The 16,894-nt window shown below is 37.4% G+C and overlaps 1 protein-coding gene across 9 annotated transcripts in view; it reads right to left on the reverse strand.

Annotated features, from left to right (window-relative positions):
- LOC129767952 (rho guanine nucleotide exchange factor 11) overlaps nucleotides 1-16,894 on the reverse strand; it is a 286,719-nt gene that overhangs the window by 75,445 nt on the left and 194,380 nt on the right. For all 9 annotated transcript variants that reach the window (XR_008741601.1, XM_055769267.1, XM_055769265.1 and 6 more), the window contains 6 exons: nucleotides 10,439-10,851; nucleotides 10,133-10,365; nucleotides 9,718-10,076; nucleotides 9,589-9,655; nucleotides 9,409-9,528; nucleotides 9,139-9,347 (listed from right to left, as the gene is read on the reverse strand). Coding sequence is in view for 8 of the 9 variants with exons in the window: in XM_055769267.1 (XP_055625242.1) it covers nucleotides 9,139-9,347; nucleotides 9,409-9,528; nucleotides 9,589-9,655; nucleotides 9,718-10,076; nucleotides 10,133-10,365; nucleotides 10,439-10,851 (1,401 nt within the window). In the remaining variant the exon portion in view is untranslated. The remainder of the gene's footprint in view (nucleotides 1-9,138; nucleotides 9,348-9,408; nucleotides 9,529-9,588; nucleotides 9,656-9,717; nucleotides 10,077-10,132; nucleotides 10,366-10,438; nucleotides 10,852-16,894) is intronic.

Genomic DNA, 16,894 nt, shown 5'->3' on the forward strand with positions numbered 1-16,894 from the left:
GCACTTTTTACGAGGAAATCAGCAAGCACACAAATCTGGACAAAGAGTTTGCCTTAGAGCTAGCTGAAAGATGCTGTCATGATTTACATTACAAATGCCTGCCAATAGTGTTCACCCGCTCGGGGCATTGAGTTCGAACCAAGATGACCAATACCCGAATTGTTTACGTACTTCAGAACAGAGCACAAGTCTGGCTTCTGTGATGTAAGTACAAGATGGACGCATGATTAATTTGCTTGGTATTTCAGTGTGTACAGTTCGAGGTTCCTAAGTGGAAAGGGATCATTGTTCAAAGTGCTGCATTATTCAAAAGGGTTCAAATATCGTGGAACAAACGACTTCTCAGATGTTAGATAACTAACCGAACACTCAGAAATAGTTTGGAAGAATATATGATAATGGCTGAGGACCATGTCTAACAACAACGTACAATAGTCTATTAATTTAGTTTTGGTATACAATGTTCTATTTTTTTCAATTTCCAGTCTTCATTTTATATTCATACTTGACGAGTATTTTTTTTCTCTCAAATCAACAATTGAATATTTGACCAGTGATTTATATATCCATTGAGTCTCAAAGCCGATGATACGACATAGATATAATCAGGGCGCGGTGAGTTCACCGGTGAACTCAAAGCAGTCGACATCGTTTTCTCCATCAATGGCAATTGACAGAAACCTTACCTGTTCATTATAATTTTTTGAAACCTGAGACTTTTTACATCTATATATATATATATATATATATATATATATATATATATATATATATATATATATATATATATATATATATATATATATATATATATATATATATATATATATATATAAACCAATATATATATATATATATATATATATATATATATATATATATATATATATATATATATATATATATATATATATATATATAAACCAATATATATATATATATATATATATATATATATATATATATATATATATATATATATATATATATATATATAAACCAATATATATATATATATATATATATATATATATATATATATATATATATATATATATATATATATATATATATATATATATATATATATATATATATATATATATATATATATATATATATATATATATATATATATATATATATATATATATATATATATAAACCAATATATATATATATATATATATATATATATATATATATATATATATATATATATATATATATATATATATATATATAAACCAATATATATATATATATATATATATATATATTGGCAATATATATATATATATATATATATATATATATATATATATATATATATACTACGTCATATATATATATAAACCAATATATATATATATATATATATATATATATATATATATATATATATATATATATATATATATATATATATAAATGGATTTCTGTCTGTCTGTCTGTCTGTATGATTCTTATGGACCCGGAAACTACTGAACCGATCGCAATAGAATTAGTACGTAGGGATTTTTGGGACCGGGGAAGGTTTTCGTGATAGTTTGAGACCCCTCCCCCCTCTCTAAGGGGGGGGGGGGGGTCTACCATACAAATGAAACACAAATTTCTACATTACTCGAGAATTAATCAATGAAATGAAACGAAATTTGGCATGTGGAGGTTTTAGAGTGCAATAAATGTTTCTATGGTGGTTAGACAATTCACCGCCCTCTCTAAGGGGGGGGGGGTCTGCCATACAGATGAAACACACATTTCTATATTACTCGAGAATTAATCAAGCAAATGAAACCAAACTAGGCATATAGAGGTTTTAGGGTGTAACAAATGTTCCTATGGTGATTAGACACGTTTGAAGGTATCAAATTTTGAGCGGGACGATGTTTGCCGGGTCAGCTAGTAACACATAAAACATAACTCCGCCGCGACTGACGGATCTCTTTAGTGGAATGTCCGAAAAAGAACCTGAAACTATTGAGAACCAGAACAGAGGTTCTTGAACATTTGAAAGACAACATTCGTGAAGTTATGACCGAGATACCGCCCCATATGTACCGAAAAGTCATCGAAAATTACCTGTTCCGGATCAAGGTGTGCGAGGAAGCCCTAGGTGGACATTTGAATGATGTTGTATTTCACACATAATGGCATGAACCAAACTTTAATTTGAAATAAAAGTTTCATCGAAATTCGAATTCTAATTGTGTTTTATTTCAATTTACTTACGGAATTTAAAGTTGGAAAACCCTGTATTTCAGGTAGAAAAAAATGTATAAATAGTCAATGTTAATATACCTTCAATTAATGGATTGGTTTTGATTCCAAATGCCCAAACTAATAGGAAATATCCCCAGCAATTCTTTGTCCAGAAACATATATAATGAAGCAAGTGAACAATGTAGCGAATAAAAAAAGTAGTTTTTTTCCGATTTTACTCGCCACTCACATGCTCTTACATTTGAACAAGTAACATTTTTTCATGCAATTCGGGCGTTAGCTTACGTGGTATGGTTTCTCACTTCGATGTTACGTAGAATTGTATTTAAATTGTTTTGCTATGTGGTTTTGAAGTTTAGTTTCACTCTAGACAACGATCAGCCAATATCATGTGTTAAAGCCGAGAGTTAATTTAGAAATATTGTTGTTGCTCGCACCGCTCGGTGGAAGCATTCCGTTGCAATGAAATATCTGCTTCTTCTGCTGATTTGAGATTCGTTTTCGCACATGTTACGAGCAACGAGCGAGAGGTGGTTTCAATTTTTAGTTTCACTCTAGACAGCGAACAGCCCACACCATATGTTGAAAATTGGACCAAATATGAAGATTTTCGAATATGTGTTTAAGTGACGAGAATGTTACAACTAAATCACACACCAGGACCACCAACAAATTCTTCTAAGGGACTAGTTATTAAATTTCGTCCCTTCCCAATACAACATCGAAGTATTGACTAGGCGTATTGAATATATTAATTTCGTGATCCTACGTTAACAATGCGGTCGTGGCTTCGGAACAAAATCTATCTTCAAGTGGTTCATCTCCTCCAGCGAATTCTTCGCGTAATAGACGGAGGCCAGGTTTGACCATAACACCACATCCTCGCCCGGATGATATTTTTGGATGAAGGAGGCCGAGATTTTGTGCTGTAAATCTCAACGTTAACCGCAAGTCCCGAACAGAAGAAGAGCATAATCCCCTTTTCGCCGATGGTTAACTACAGAAGCACTTTCTGTGGCATTTGGTGTGGGAGATGTTTTCTACTTAAGGTTAAGCTTCAGTTTACGATCGGGTAGGACCGACGGACGGTGCTCATGGGTTACAATGATTGACGATGGATAAGTAGCCTCATCATCAGGTGTTAAGGTGAACGCATGAAAAATTAGTGATATTTGTTGTTCATTTTTTGTTATGCAAACGTGTCAAAAAACCTAGGACTACTAGGACTTCAGTGGGGTTGATATTAAGAATGAATTGGTCTACATCAGGGTGGCAGCGAAAATGGTCATGTCAAATTTCAAAAACCGACCATGTACATTTTGTATATTGGCACCAAAAAAAATTATCTGTGCAAAGTTTCAGCTCAATCGGACATGATTTAGGGGTGCCTCAAAGCGCTCAAAGTTTAAATTTTTTCATCCTCGAAAATCTTCCAAGGGGGGCGTAAAGTAAGTTTGGAAAATCGTTTTTGTTTACGCCGAATGACTAAAAAATGCATACAACGTCTAGTTCTGGTGTGTTCTGGTGTTATCTCGAAAAAAAATTTTTGGCCGAAAATCGATTTTTAGGGACTTGGTTGCTCCTTTGGATCGGAACAATTGTAGGAGCACAAATTTGACCGATCAAAGCATGGCACTTGGCGCGTTTGGATAATGCTTGACACTCCACAATTATTCAATTGTTTATCTCGAAAAAAATTTAAAAAATAAAATGTTATTCATTGTGATAGATGCGTAGAGAGTCTTGGAGTAGTATACTTTAATCGGTCAAATTTGTGCTCCTTTAATCGTTCCGATCAAAAGGAGCAACCAGAGAGACAGCGGAATATAATTTGAATACAACATTGAATCGTAAGCCCCTCCCCATGTTATTCTACAACAAGTCAAATCAAATAAATTCAGCCTTCCGAAAACATCATTCATTTTCTAACCACGAAGCAGAGCACATATGCTAAGGCCACCGTTTATCATTATCAGCAGCGGGTAGGGGTAGCAGCGGCCAACGAGTTTTAATTTGGTTGCCATCAAACGGACAACCGTCACCCATCGCTGTAATCGATCCAGCATACAGTGATGATACTGATGTGAAATTGCCTGGCTGCAATTGGCTGTATTCAGTTTGTCTAGAAGAGTGCATTGGCAAAATAAGGAAACAAAGTTCGACACATGGTAGTTTGTTTGATGCTTTTCAGGGCCACCTTTCACAAAAGAGTTATTACAATTCAATTCAATGCAACAGATTGATACATTCTAAAGTAATATCCGAAATAATAAAAAAAAATTATTTCGATTTTCTTGGGGAGAGCTTGTGTGATTCTGGGAGCGTCTCTTTGGGTTTATTGGGAGATGGTAATTGGATTCCGATCGATCATGAATTTTCTACGAATTTGTGCCGGAAACAACGGTTAAAAGAATTTGTAGTTTTGCTAACAGGTACTGAAAAACTACTCCGATAAGTTATTTCAATTGACAGCCCATGGTGTAATCCTACGTCTCTCCGGTTCTGTCCCCGACATTTCCCACACGTCTTCTTTTAAGAATTTTATAAGTTTACAACCGAGAATAAAAACAAACAATCAAACATCTACAACGCTCTACAACTCAAAACTCTACAACGAAGGAATATTTAGATGATGGAGCGACTTATATTATGATTTTTGAAAAATTCATCATAGAATTTGTCACATTCCAGATAAAAGTTCTATTGGACAATTACAATAGTTTTAATGGTTTCAAGATTGAGTCGTGATTTTTCCGTTATCCACATCGTAGAAATCGTAGATCATCTTCGTTATCATCGTAGAATAAAATTCTTTCAACTAGTGCGGTATTATTTGGCAGACACAAGTTCATGATTTCATGATAACCTAGAAATTTGTTTTGCATTTCTGGAATTGTTTGCACCTGATGATTTGCAACTGGAACGAATTCTTTATTCCTCCTTTTAATCTCTTTAATTATAATTTCTCATCAAACCAAATATTTTCATCTAAACCATTTTCTCTATTGTGTTTCCTCTAGACCAGTCTTCAGTTTTTCAATGTACTTCAACGCATGACCGAGAAAAATAGTTTCCATAGTTTTAATAAATTTAACTTCTTGTATATCACCTAAATCAATTAAACTTTTAAGAACAGTTTGCATCTCATTTGTCATAATACCTCTTCTCTTTTACGTTGTAGAATTCTAATAAAATAATCCAAATTAACAGCAACTTCGGCAACTTCAAAAAGAGCAATAAATGTTTGAAAGGTCACTAAACAATCTCTGGTGGAAAGCAACAAGAGTTCATGGCATGGAATTTCAAATATGTCGAGTAGTACAACAAGACATTTTCCTTGTGGAAGAAAATTGAGAGCCAAACCATAAAAAATACTAAGATTCCTCTCGATAGTAAGTTCAAGTGAGAGGAACAACCTGTTACCATGCTCGAAGAATTTATCGTAATGTTCACCAACGAATAAAAAATCATCAATTGTTCTCTATGAATAAACAATTGGCAGACAAACTCTTTCTCGGCGAAATCATTTAAATCCAAGTTCCAATAAGAAGAGAAATATTGAAAATAATGTCAAAGGAATAAAGGGTGTGTCACATCAAATTGCATCACGGAAAAAACGCTGTAGAAATTTAATTTTTGGGAATTATATCTTCAGCTTTCGCTTATAATCAGATAAGAGTGTATAGATCACGTTGGCCATGCTTCACTGTCAATTTTTCGTAAATTTGGAAAAATGTCGTCGAACGAAAAAGAGCGTCGTGAATTAATCCTGTGCACTCATTTCGAGAATCCGGAGTTGTCACATAGGGACATCGGTACGATGCTGGGAATCGTCCAATCCACGGTCAGCAGAGTACTAAAACGATACTTCGAGAACCTAACCATCGATCGGAAGGTGAAGAACGGCAAAAATGGATGCTCCGTCAGTGAAAAAGATCACAAGCGCGTAGCTAAGCAGTTTAGACGTGATCCGAGAAGTTCGGTCCGGGATGTCGCCAATAATCTGAATTTGTCAAGTTCATTCGTCCAGCGGACCAAGCAGCGGGAGGGCCTGCGTACATACAAGGTTCAGAAGGCTCCTAACCGCGACGAAAGGCGAAACATGGTGGGGAAGACGCGAGCCCGGAAGCTGTACACCGAAATGCTGACGAAGCCGCATTGCCTGGTAATGGACGACGAAACCTACGTCAAAGCGGACTTTCCTCAGCTGCCGGGCCTGTTGTTCTTCTCCGCAGAGAACAAATTCACCGTTCCGGAGGAGATTCGCAAGCAGAAACTATCCAAGTTCATGGTGTGGCAAGCGATCTGCTCTTGCGGAAAGCGGAGCGCCCCCTTCGTGATGACCGGCACGGTAAACGGGCAGGTTTACCTTAAGGAGTGCCTACAGAAGCGCTTATTACCACTATTGAAGCAGCACAAGGGCCCGACCATCTTCTGGCCGGATCTCGCTTCGTGCCACTATTCAAAGGACGTGTTGGAGTGGTACGAAGCCAACGGGGTCACCTTCGTGCCAAAGGAAATGAACCCGCCCAACGCGCCGGAGCTTCGCCCAATAGAGAAATATTGGGCGATTATGAAGCAAGCCCTCCGGAAGAACCCAAAAGTTGTCAAATCGGAGGCGGACTTCAAGAGAAAATGGATTTCTGTTCAAAAAAAACTACAACCTGACGTTGTACAGAACCTTATGGACGGGGTAAAGAGGAAGGTGCGAGCATACGGGCTTGGGCTCGAAGTATGAATAAAAAGAAAATGCCAAAAGTTGTTTAATAGTTTTTATTTTACTGTCTAAAATTTTCAAAAGGATCGGTCTACTGGGCGAATTTCTACAGCGTTTTTTCCGTGATGCAATTTGATGTGACACACCCTTTATGTTTTACTCTGTATCTGAAATACAGTACAGATTGATAAAAAAACGGGACAATAAAAAATGGTCGAAAAAACGGTACTATCCCGTTGAAAAAGGGTACGTTTGGTCAGCCTAGCTAGGTAAAACACACTTTCTAAGAAACCGCAATTTCCGCTGAATCAATACACTGTATTAACACAGTAAATGTTCTAGAGCGTCTGCTTCAAAATTACAGAAACAAAAATTATCAGTTGTCAGTTTTTCCACTTTTTTTAGATGATATCTGCTTGGACGGTCAATAGAACAGTACACCCATACCTCGCTTTACGACCTAGACACGTTCCATAAAATTCGGCCGCAAAGTGAAAAGCCGTATAAGGATTCAATCAGTTTTCAAAAATACTTCTTTTTTTTTTGGATTTACAAAAAAACTCAAACTTTGACGGCTGTGCGACACAAGTAAATGGAGTCCGATTGAGCTGATACTTTGCAAAGGGTAGTTTTTCGTGGGAATTAACATTTTTAGGAAAGTTCCGTTTGAAAATTCGAGATGGCAATTTTCATTGGCACTTATATTAGACCTACCTACCTAGAAATATAAACATCGAAAAAAAAATTTCTTTGCCGTTATAGCGAAACATTTTAGGCCGTAAATTGAAAACGTGCCCTTATTGAAGAGGGCCGTTGTAGCGAAATGCCGTATAAAGAGCGGCCGTATAGCGAGGTATGGGTGTACTCAGAACTGTCCTAGTCAAGCTGAATAGACTTTGTGTCACAATGTGTAATGAATAATTTGGATTGCCTTAGTGTTTGTAGGAATATGGCTCAACCCCGACTGCCCCGAGTGTCACCCTTAGACGGATGACACCAGGGCCCTGCTATCGCAAATTTTTCCTGACAGGTGTTCAATAAAAAATGAAAATTTTTCTCTCCGATAAAATTGCTCTCTGGGCTCTCTAGAAACGGGTTGCTCGTTTCTTTTCGTTCGGATGCTGTCAGTTCGATCAACGATGGGGTCGAAAAAACAAGCAGCGCGAGCGCGTTGTACGATTTTTCGAAACGTGCGAAAGTCAAGGAAAAATGTTTGCAGTATATCACTTTCGGGACGAAAATTTGCCGGTGAGCACTGTTTACCGGATCCTGGCATCCCGGAACGTCGAGCGGAAGACCGATAGTGGTCGTCCTGCGAGGATCATGATGAAAAAGAAAGAGGAATCTCTGAAAAAAAACTGTTCGACAACAAGAACGGTACGAGTTCGCGTGACGCCGGCCGAAAATTTCGCCACTCCCTTTCCTACATTCACATTTGTTTGTTGTTACATGCTACGAATCATAATAAAAACGAGAACGAGACAACTCTGCTTCGGTTAGCGTTTCATGATACACAAACATGTGAACTAGGACGTCATGATCGCTTTCGATGCGGAATCAGTTATATTTCGCTGGCGACACCCAAGACACCCGCCCCGGGTTTCACCCAGTTACGCTGCGCCACTGGACATGTGTTATCCACATAAATGCACCTCCTGGACCATTGTGCATTGGCTGTGATTGAATGAATTCACTTTGAAGGGAAACACTGAAGTTAATCTTTGTTTCCATCCAGTCTTCATTCATGCTTACTATAGTGTTCAGTTGAAAAACCTTGTGAATACCTCGCCTTGAAAATGTTATGCGCGTTTCGGCCTAAGAACACCTTTTACCACTTCAAGTTGCACAGATTGGTGCAAGCTCTCTCGATGCGTACTGAGCCTACAAATTTCTTCACACCAAGATGGCAACCTTAGTTCCACTGTTGCGCTAGTCAAAAACGTCTACTATTTTCTGGATAGGTCTCGTATATATCACAATTTCAGGAACCCTCACAAGTATATGAAGCATTATTTATAGTCGTTAGAAAGGGAATTACGGAACCCCATCGGTTCGCCATTAGTCTCAAGAATTACTACAACATTCCTATCAATCCAAAAAAAACAGATAGGCAATGACAATCTGTTTGACCCAATTTCCCCTAAAACCCATACAGAACATGATTGTTTCAAAGGGAGCGAACAAAAGTCTGTACTCACGTTTTGCACTCGGAGCTGCTCGGTGCCGTCAGTTCCAGCATCTGGGACACGTTGGTGTTGATCAGGAAGAAGGTGTTCTTGTCGACGGCACTTTGTCGCACCAGGATCAGATTTATCCGGGTGATGGGATTGAAGCGACCTTCGGTGATCTTGCTCTCGTTGCCACCGAGGCCGGGACTAGAGTGGTATTTCAGCAGATATTTGTCATCCTGTATGGAATACGGAACATCAGGGTGGTTGAATAGGTCTCGAATAAGCCACGGAACTAACCTGTTTTTGTAACAAAACCATCATATCTTCGAATAGTAATCCATGCAGCTGTACTCCGGCGTTCTTCTTCATCGTTAATGGTCCATCGTGGATTAGCTTACGTACAGTTAAATCTATGTTCTGTTTGAATAATTTAAAATTAGAAGAGAAGTGTTATAATTTGATATGGTGAACACTTACCCTAAATTCACTAGAAGCGTCCTTATCTAAACCACTTTTGTCCAACTTCCGTTGAATTGTTATCAATCTGAAAAATATAAATAGCGTATCATAATGCAAACAATTTACGTGAGCACTTGAGAAACTCACTTGTGGGAATCCTCCTCCGTCCGGACCGCCTGGTTGACATGGTCCAATATCCGCTTGGAGGATTCCAGCGCCTTGCGGATGGCGTGCGCCTCGGTTTCATTGTCCGGCTGCACACGCACGGTGAAATTGTACAGGTTATCAAACAGCAGCGGGTATTTGGTCAGCCTCTGGAGTGCCGTCGGAAGCAGATCCTTTAACTGCAGTCGCCGACAGGCTTTATGCGATTCTGCCTTAATCAGCAGCCGCTGCAGGGTCTCGTCCTTCTTTCGGCGCTCTTTCAGCGCTTCCAGAGCGATCTGCTGGCGGGCACAGAAGTAGGCAGCGTGCTCCTTCAGCTCTTCGCCCGATTCGCCATCGAACTGGAATGAGGTTAGAAAATTAGTGAAAAACTTCTTGTGTGAGATTCCGGTTTTACCATGTGCAGCAACAAATCGCCAATTTCCTGCACAATGTTGCAGTGGTCGTTCCGTCGCTGTTTCAGATTGCTCTCGAAGGTTTGATGCAGTTCCTGTAGTCGCCGCAGCGAAGGTGGGAATAGCAGCTGCAGCAGTTCGTTGGACAATGCACCCGATTCCTGCAGAGGTCGCATGAAAATCCCTTCCAGTAACCGGAGCGTTCGCACGTGGTTACGCTCGGTTTGGTAGATTTCTGGGGGTGATAACATAATTGTGTTTCACGTAGAATATAGATTCTATTCTAAAAAAGTGCAGTTGCTACCTACCATTTATCACTTCTTGACGTTTCTTTTCGATGTCGCTGAGCGCACCGAGAATGTCAGCGGGTATGTTCGAACTCCAGTCCACTTCCGGCTCGAAGTTACCTTCATCCTCGCTGTCGACCCACTCCCGAGCCGTCGGAAGAATGCCAGCGCCCGAGGAAAGATTGGAAATATTAGCCGGTCCGCCGGGAGAGCTGAAGAAGCCCGAGTTGTTGGCAGCTGCCGCCGTCACGTTAAAGTTCGTCAACGCGGCATTGGCACCACCACCGGGAGCTCCCGGTCCAGCCGAGGATCCCGTCGGAACACCACCGACCGCCTCAAGGGATGTCGATCGGCTGTCTAATGCAGTTGGAAGACTAGATGTGGAACTGCTTGAGTAGTTGTTAATCAGCGATGAGGACTCGTTCTGTTCGTCCCTGTGGTATGTGAGAAAGGAACAAAGGAAAAGTTCGGTTAGCACCCATTACACAATTTGTTGGTCGATAGAAGGTACCCCTCATTTTCACAACTCATCGCCTTCAGTTGAATCTTGGAACGAATCCCGATTCTCCCTCGATTTGGAAGATGTGCACTGTTTTCGCGTGGTATGCGAACATCAATTCGGTTCTCAAATTACTTAAGTGTGAATGTATAAATTGGAAGTGTTTACACTGAATCACGGAGAGACATAACCCTAAACTATGATTGAAGATACCAAAGACCGGTGAATATCTGATAAGTTCACTAGCTATTAAGTGAACAGCGACTTGCCGTGCGATTTACTCACCTGATATAGTTACCTAATAAAATACGTATAACAATTAACAGCTTCATAAACGAGGCTGTTATCGTTTTGTTATTGTTCGATTGTAACGGCGATTGAATGGGAAGAGAAGAATACAATTTAGTATATGTTGTTCCGCTTCATCAAAGGTTCATTATTGATTACATTTCCAAAGCCCGACTGGTACGATCTTTTACAGGATCAGGCGGATTCATCCGAATAAAATAAAATTAAGTTGCACCTAACATTAAATAAAACAACACCACAAACACAAAATGTAAAACAATGCACCAGATAGGAAGCTCGTCATTGTTTTCTGGATGTGTCAATCATGTGCCATAAAATAACGGCATCGAAGGGTTTTCAGAACTCCGTTATCTTGAGCGCTTCCAGCAATATAAAAGCAGTTAACTCATTTTTGTGCAGTTTTCTATTGTTATAATTATACTATAAAATCAGAGAATTGGGAAACTGGAAAGTTTCTAAATTAGAAAATGAGAAAATAAGGAAATATTTCAAAAAATGTGATGAAACTGTGAAAAATTATTGATAAAGCTTACATACAAATTGCGTTTGAATAAGAACAGAACTTCTCCCCAATAGCCATTAATAGCTGGCTGAATTCAAAAGATGTGTTTGGTAGCTAATTGAAATTTCATACCCAGACAGAAGTAGACAAATATTTCGAAAATTCATAAAAATCCGATGTTCCACAAAGTTTGTCAAAAATAGTTTGACCACCTTGGACTCATTCTTGAAGTTTTCTACATGACTTCTATTATATAAGAAAAAAATACATATATACATTAAAAAAAAAATTGAAAAAGACAATAAATTAAAAATGTTTTTTTAAATAGCTCGAGAATGGCTGCATTCAGAAGGAGATTGATAAAGAGGATTCATAATTTGTGGTAGAAAATGATTGTAAACATACAAAAATTTGAAGTTTCGAAAATTCATAAAAAAATCGATGTTCCACAAAGTTCGTCAAAAATAGTTTTACCATCTTGTATCCATGTTTTTAATTTTCTACATGACTTCTTATTTATATGAAAAATTAAAAAAAATTAAATATTTATTTTAGATATTGCAAATTAAAGTTTTTTTTGTAAACAAAAGAGGTTCAGTGTATATTTTTTTAAGGCACGCATTCTTCCGACGATCCAAAGAACTGAAGCGGCTCTCTCGAGCTATGTAGACATGCATTTTTTATTGCATCTTGTGGAATTTTTAAACGATTACATTTAACCTGCTTTCATTCTACTCCTTCATCAATAAGCAGTAGATAAGCTTGAAGCGTAGTAGAAAAAAATGGGACATACCACAATAGTTCAAAACTATGGACACAGTGATTTACATCCAATAAAGGAAAAAAACTGCGTTGGCTCCTCGTTGGATCCAATCTAGTTATTGAAATTTCATCCCCTTCCCGTTGACCGATTGATCCGAAATTCGAAACACACCTTTAGTTCTGACGACAATACAATTGTGTGCCTTCAGTATCATTGTTAAATCGTATCAATTTTTTCGGCCGCCGTCACAAAATGGCCGATTTCATATTTTATACAACTCTCTCAATATGGATATGAAATGAAAGGACTTGACTAGGAGAATACAGTACACTATGGCCCAAAATTCGAATCGACCCGACCCAAGATGGCGTCTAGAACAAAATGGCGGATCATAGAGCTTAAATTGTCAGTACATTATAATTTAAATCGAGATATCTAATCTGAACGAAAAAGAATTTGTCCACTTAGTCAAAATAATTCTGCAACCTTACGTCAACAATACGAGCGTGTCCGTTTTTCTTGTACCCCATTGACTCTCGATTTCATCAGAATTGGTTTTAAGTTACACGTGTAATCAAAACTCTATATAACATTTATAATTATGATCGGAATCAAAATCAAAATTGAGAATTGGAATCGAAAAACTAAAATAAAGTTGGAAGTTAGAGAGTCAGAGAATCATGAAAGACAAAATCAGAGCTCAAATTTCAAAATTCATGCTTCAGAAAACAAAAAACTATTAAAACCATTAGAAAACTAAAAAATCGAAAATCAAATGATCTGAAAATCAGAAATTAAATGTTAAAATATTGGTATCGGAGATTAGAAATCAGAAATCAGAAAACTATTGAAGTCATTAGAATACCAGAAAATCAAAGAATCAGATAATCTAAAATCAGAAATCAGGTCTGGTATCAGGTGTTAAAATACAGGTATAAGAAAAAAGAAATTAAAAATCAGAGATCAGAATTTCAAAATTAGAAACTTAGATTCAGAATTTCAGTCTCAAAATCTGAATCTTAGAATAATAATCTCAGGATTTGAATCTCAGAACCAAATTTTCATAATGAAACTTTCAGAAACTGAATCTCAGAGTCCGAAGCTCAGAATCTGAATCTCAAGATCTAAATTTCAGTATCAAAATCTAAGAAAATAAAAAATCTAAAGATGAAAGAATAAAAAAATTATAAAATCAGAATATCAGTAAATATAAAAATTAATACGTTAGAAAAACCGAAAATTAGATATTCAGAGAATCGAAGAATCAGGATCGGAGAGTCAGAGAATCCAATAATCAGTTGTAATTAACTCAGGAAATCAGAGAACCAAAGAATCATAGTGTTTGAAAAATATTTCTGGTGACAATACATAAAATACTCTCGAATTAAAACAAATTTCTCGTTCCCTTTGATTTAATGAACGAAACGAATGAAATGTGTACTTAAAGAGTGTATCGAAAAGTAGTATTGAACATTTAACACGTTATTACACACAAACTGGTGAACATTTATTCGTCGTGTAAAAAGAGCACGCTTTGTTTACATGTCAAAAATCAAAATACAAGTCATTTAGTCGCGGTCATAAAATTGTTTTCGAAATGTCGCGGATTGATTTGTAAACTAAAAAGAAAATTCTGCATAATTGGTGCACCGAAGAGAGTGTTACATACCACAAAGTAGCAAAAAATTCAGTTTGTCCAGAAAATGTTAAACGAATCGTCACAAATTTCGGTAATGAGTGTTCTTTCAAAGATCTCAGCAGAAATGGACGAAACCCCGGACCAAGTAATCCCGAAATGGACCGAAAAGTTGTAAACTATATTCAGAAGAACAGGACTGCATCTATTCCTGATTTGGCCAAGAAGTTCAAAACCAGTATTGGGATGATTCAGCGGATTAAACAGAGACATGGTCTGAAGACCTATAAAAAGCAACAAGTAGCCGAACTAACATCGGAGCAGCAAGATCGCGCTAAAACACGAGCTCGAAAGCTATAAGAGCGTATTTTGAACAATCCCAACCAGAGTTTCTCATGGAAACATACGTCAAAGAAGATTCCAGAACGCCGCCGGGACCTCAATTTTATACCAAATCGGTTGGAGAGAGTATACCATTAGCGGATACGACAGTTGCGATGGAAAAATTCAGCCAAAAATGGCTCGTTTGGCAAGCCATATGCACGTGTGGCATGCGATTGTAGTTTTTTTTCACAAAAGGGACTATAAATGTTCAAATTTATGTGGAAGAATGCTTGAAGAAGAGATTGCTTCCACTTTATTAAGAGCACGAGATTCCCTCGAGGATGTTTTCTTCAATTTTAAATTAAGGTTTGTAATTGTGATCGGAATAGGAATAGGAATAGGAATAGGAATAGGAATAGGAATAGGAATAGGAATAGGAATAGGAATAGGAATAGGAATAGGAATAGGAATAGGAATAGGAATAGGAATAGGAATAGGAATAGGAATAGGAATAGGAATAGGAATAGGAATAGGAATAGGAATAGGAATAGGAATAGGAATAGGAATAGGAATAGGAATAGGAATAGGAATAGGAATAGGAATAGGAATAGGAATAGGAATAGGAATAGGAATAGGAATAGGAATAGGAATAGGAATAGGAATAGGAATAGGAATAGGAATAGGAATAGGAATAGGAATAGGAATAGGAATAGGAATAGGAATAGGAATAGGAATAGGAATAGGAATAGGAATAGGAATAGGAATAGGAATAGGAATAGGAATAGGAATAGGAATAGGAATAGGAATAGGAATAGGAATAGGAATAGGAATAGGAATAGGAATAGGAATAGGAATAGGAATAGGAATAGGAATAGGAATAGGAATAGGAATAGGAATAGGAATAGGAATAGGAATAGGAATAGGAATAGGAATAGGAATAGGAATAGGAATAGGAATAGGAATAGGAATAGGAATAGGAATAGGAATAGGAATAGGAATAGGAATAGGAATATGAATAGGAATAGGAATACGAATAGGAATACGAATAGGAATAGGAATACGAATAGGAATACGAATAGGAATACGAATAGGAATACGAATAGGAATACGAATAGGAAAAAAAATCAGAATCTCGGACTGGGAATCCCAGAATCAGAATCAGAAAATAAAAAAAAGAGGCTCTGGTTGTATGGTGCACTGTCTCACTTAGGGAATCGTGCCTCTGGACGCCTGAACTCGGAAGTCAACTGCGGAAAATATTTCGGAAACTAGCTCTGAACATCAGATCAGGACTACTTGATAAAATGGTAGAAAAACCACGCCGCGATAGGATCACAAGCAAATGAGTTTTTTTTATATGCTTCTAGCTGGCTAATGAGTCACTGGGGCGCGAAAACAGGAGCGAAAACTGTATCACAAGATACAGTTTTCGCACCTGTTCAGGAACTGAACAGTGCGGGTGGTGCAAATATATACAAGAAATACTACCAGACGGGTGGGTAAGCACACAATAAACAGGAAAAATGTATGGTAAAATTGGAATTCTTTTAATTTTCATCCATTTACAGACTAGGAGAATGTATTATATATCAAAAAAATTCACAGACAATTCCCGAATCAATTGGTAAGCAAATAATCAAAATCCGTTTGTAGCAAAAATAAATATTCACGTGAAAACTTTTTTCACATAAAGTTTTGGTTAGTTTGGGTAGGCATTTACCTGACGAAATATATTTCCCCCAAGACACATTGAACTCTTTCTAGTTTTGATAATTGCCAAACCGTGTGTGAATCGAAGAAATACACGGTGGCTCATAGAAACGTGATTCGTTTAAAATCACTGCGTTTTTCTTGAAGACGCAAGGATCGATAAAGTGGAGGTATTGGCGGACAGCAGTTTTTGGGCCAATTATATAGTTATGGAGCAGTTTACAAAAGAACAGTGCAATTTTTGATTAACCGCCTTTCACAAACGTTTGATTATCCGTCGTTTGTTCCGTTCCAATCAGTTTGAATATCGTTCAAACATCAAAAAAGTTGTGTAGTAGGGTAAAAAAATCGGTACATGGAAACCCAAGCAGCCATAAGCATTCACTTACAGCTCTATTATATGAGGACAGCCCGGTCATGCATCTACGTCATCGGCTTAACCAAATAATGAAGTGAAGTTTATGCGAGTATTGGCACGAAAAAATGTTTCTGCAGCATGACAACGCTCGACATCTTGTTGCCAAACCCATTAAAACCTGTTTGGGAAACCCTCAAATGGGAAGTCCTATCCTTAAACCTGCTTGGGAAACCCTCCATGTTTTACAATCCAGAAAAAAATTGTACGGGGTTGTATCTAGGACACGACCGCATATTTTCGACGTAGAACTATGCAATTACATTATGCAATCCACTTGTTTACCACTTCGAGTATAATTTTTGAATGCATCGAAATT

Source organism: Toxorhynchites rutilus, chromosome 2 (assembly GCF_029784135.1).
Source record: "Toxorhynchites rutilus septentrionalis strain SRP chromosome 2, ASM2978413v1, whole genome shotgun sequence".
Lineage (NCBI taxonomy): Eukaryota > Metazoa > Arthropoda > Insecta > Diptera > Culicidae > Toxorhynchites > Toxorhynchites rutilus.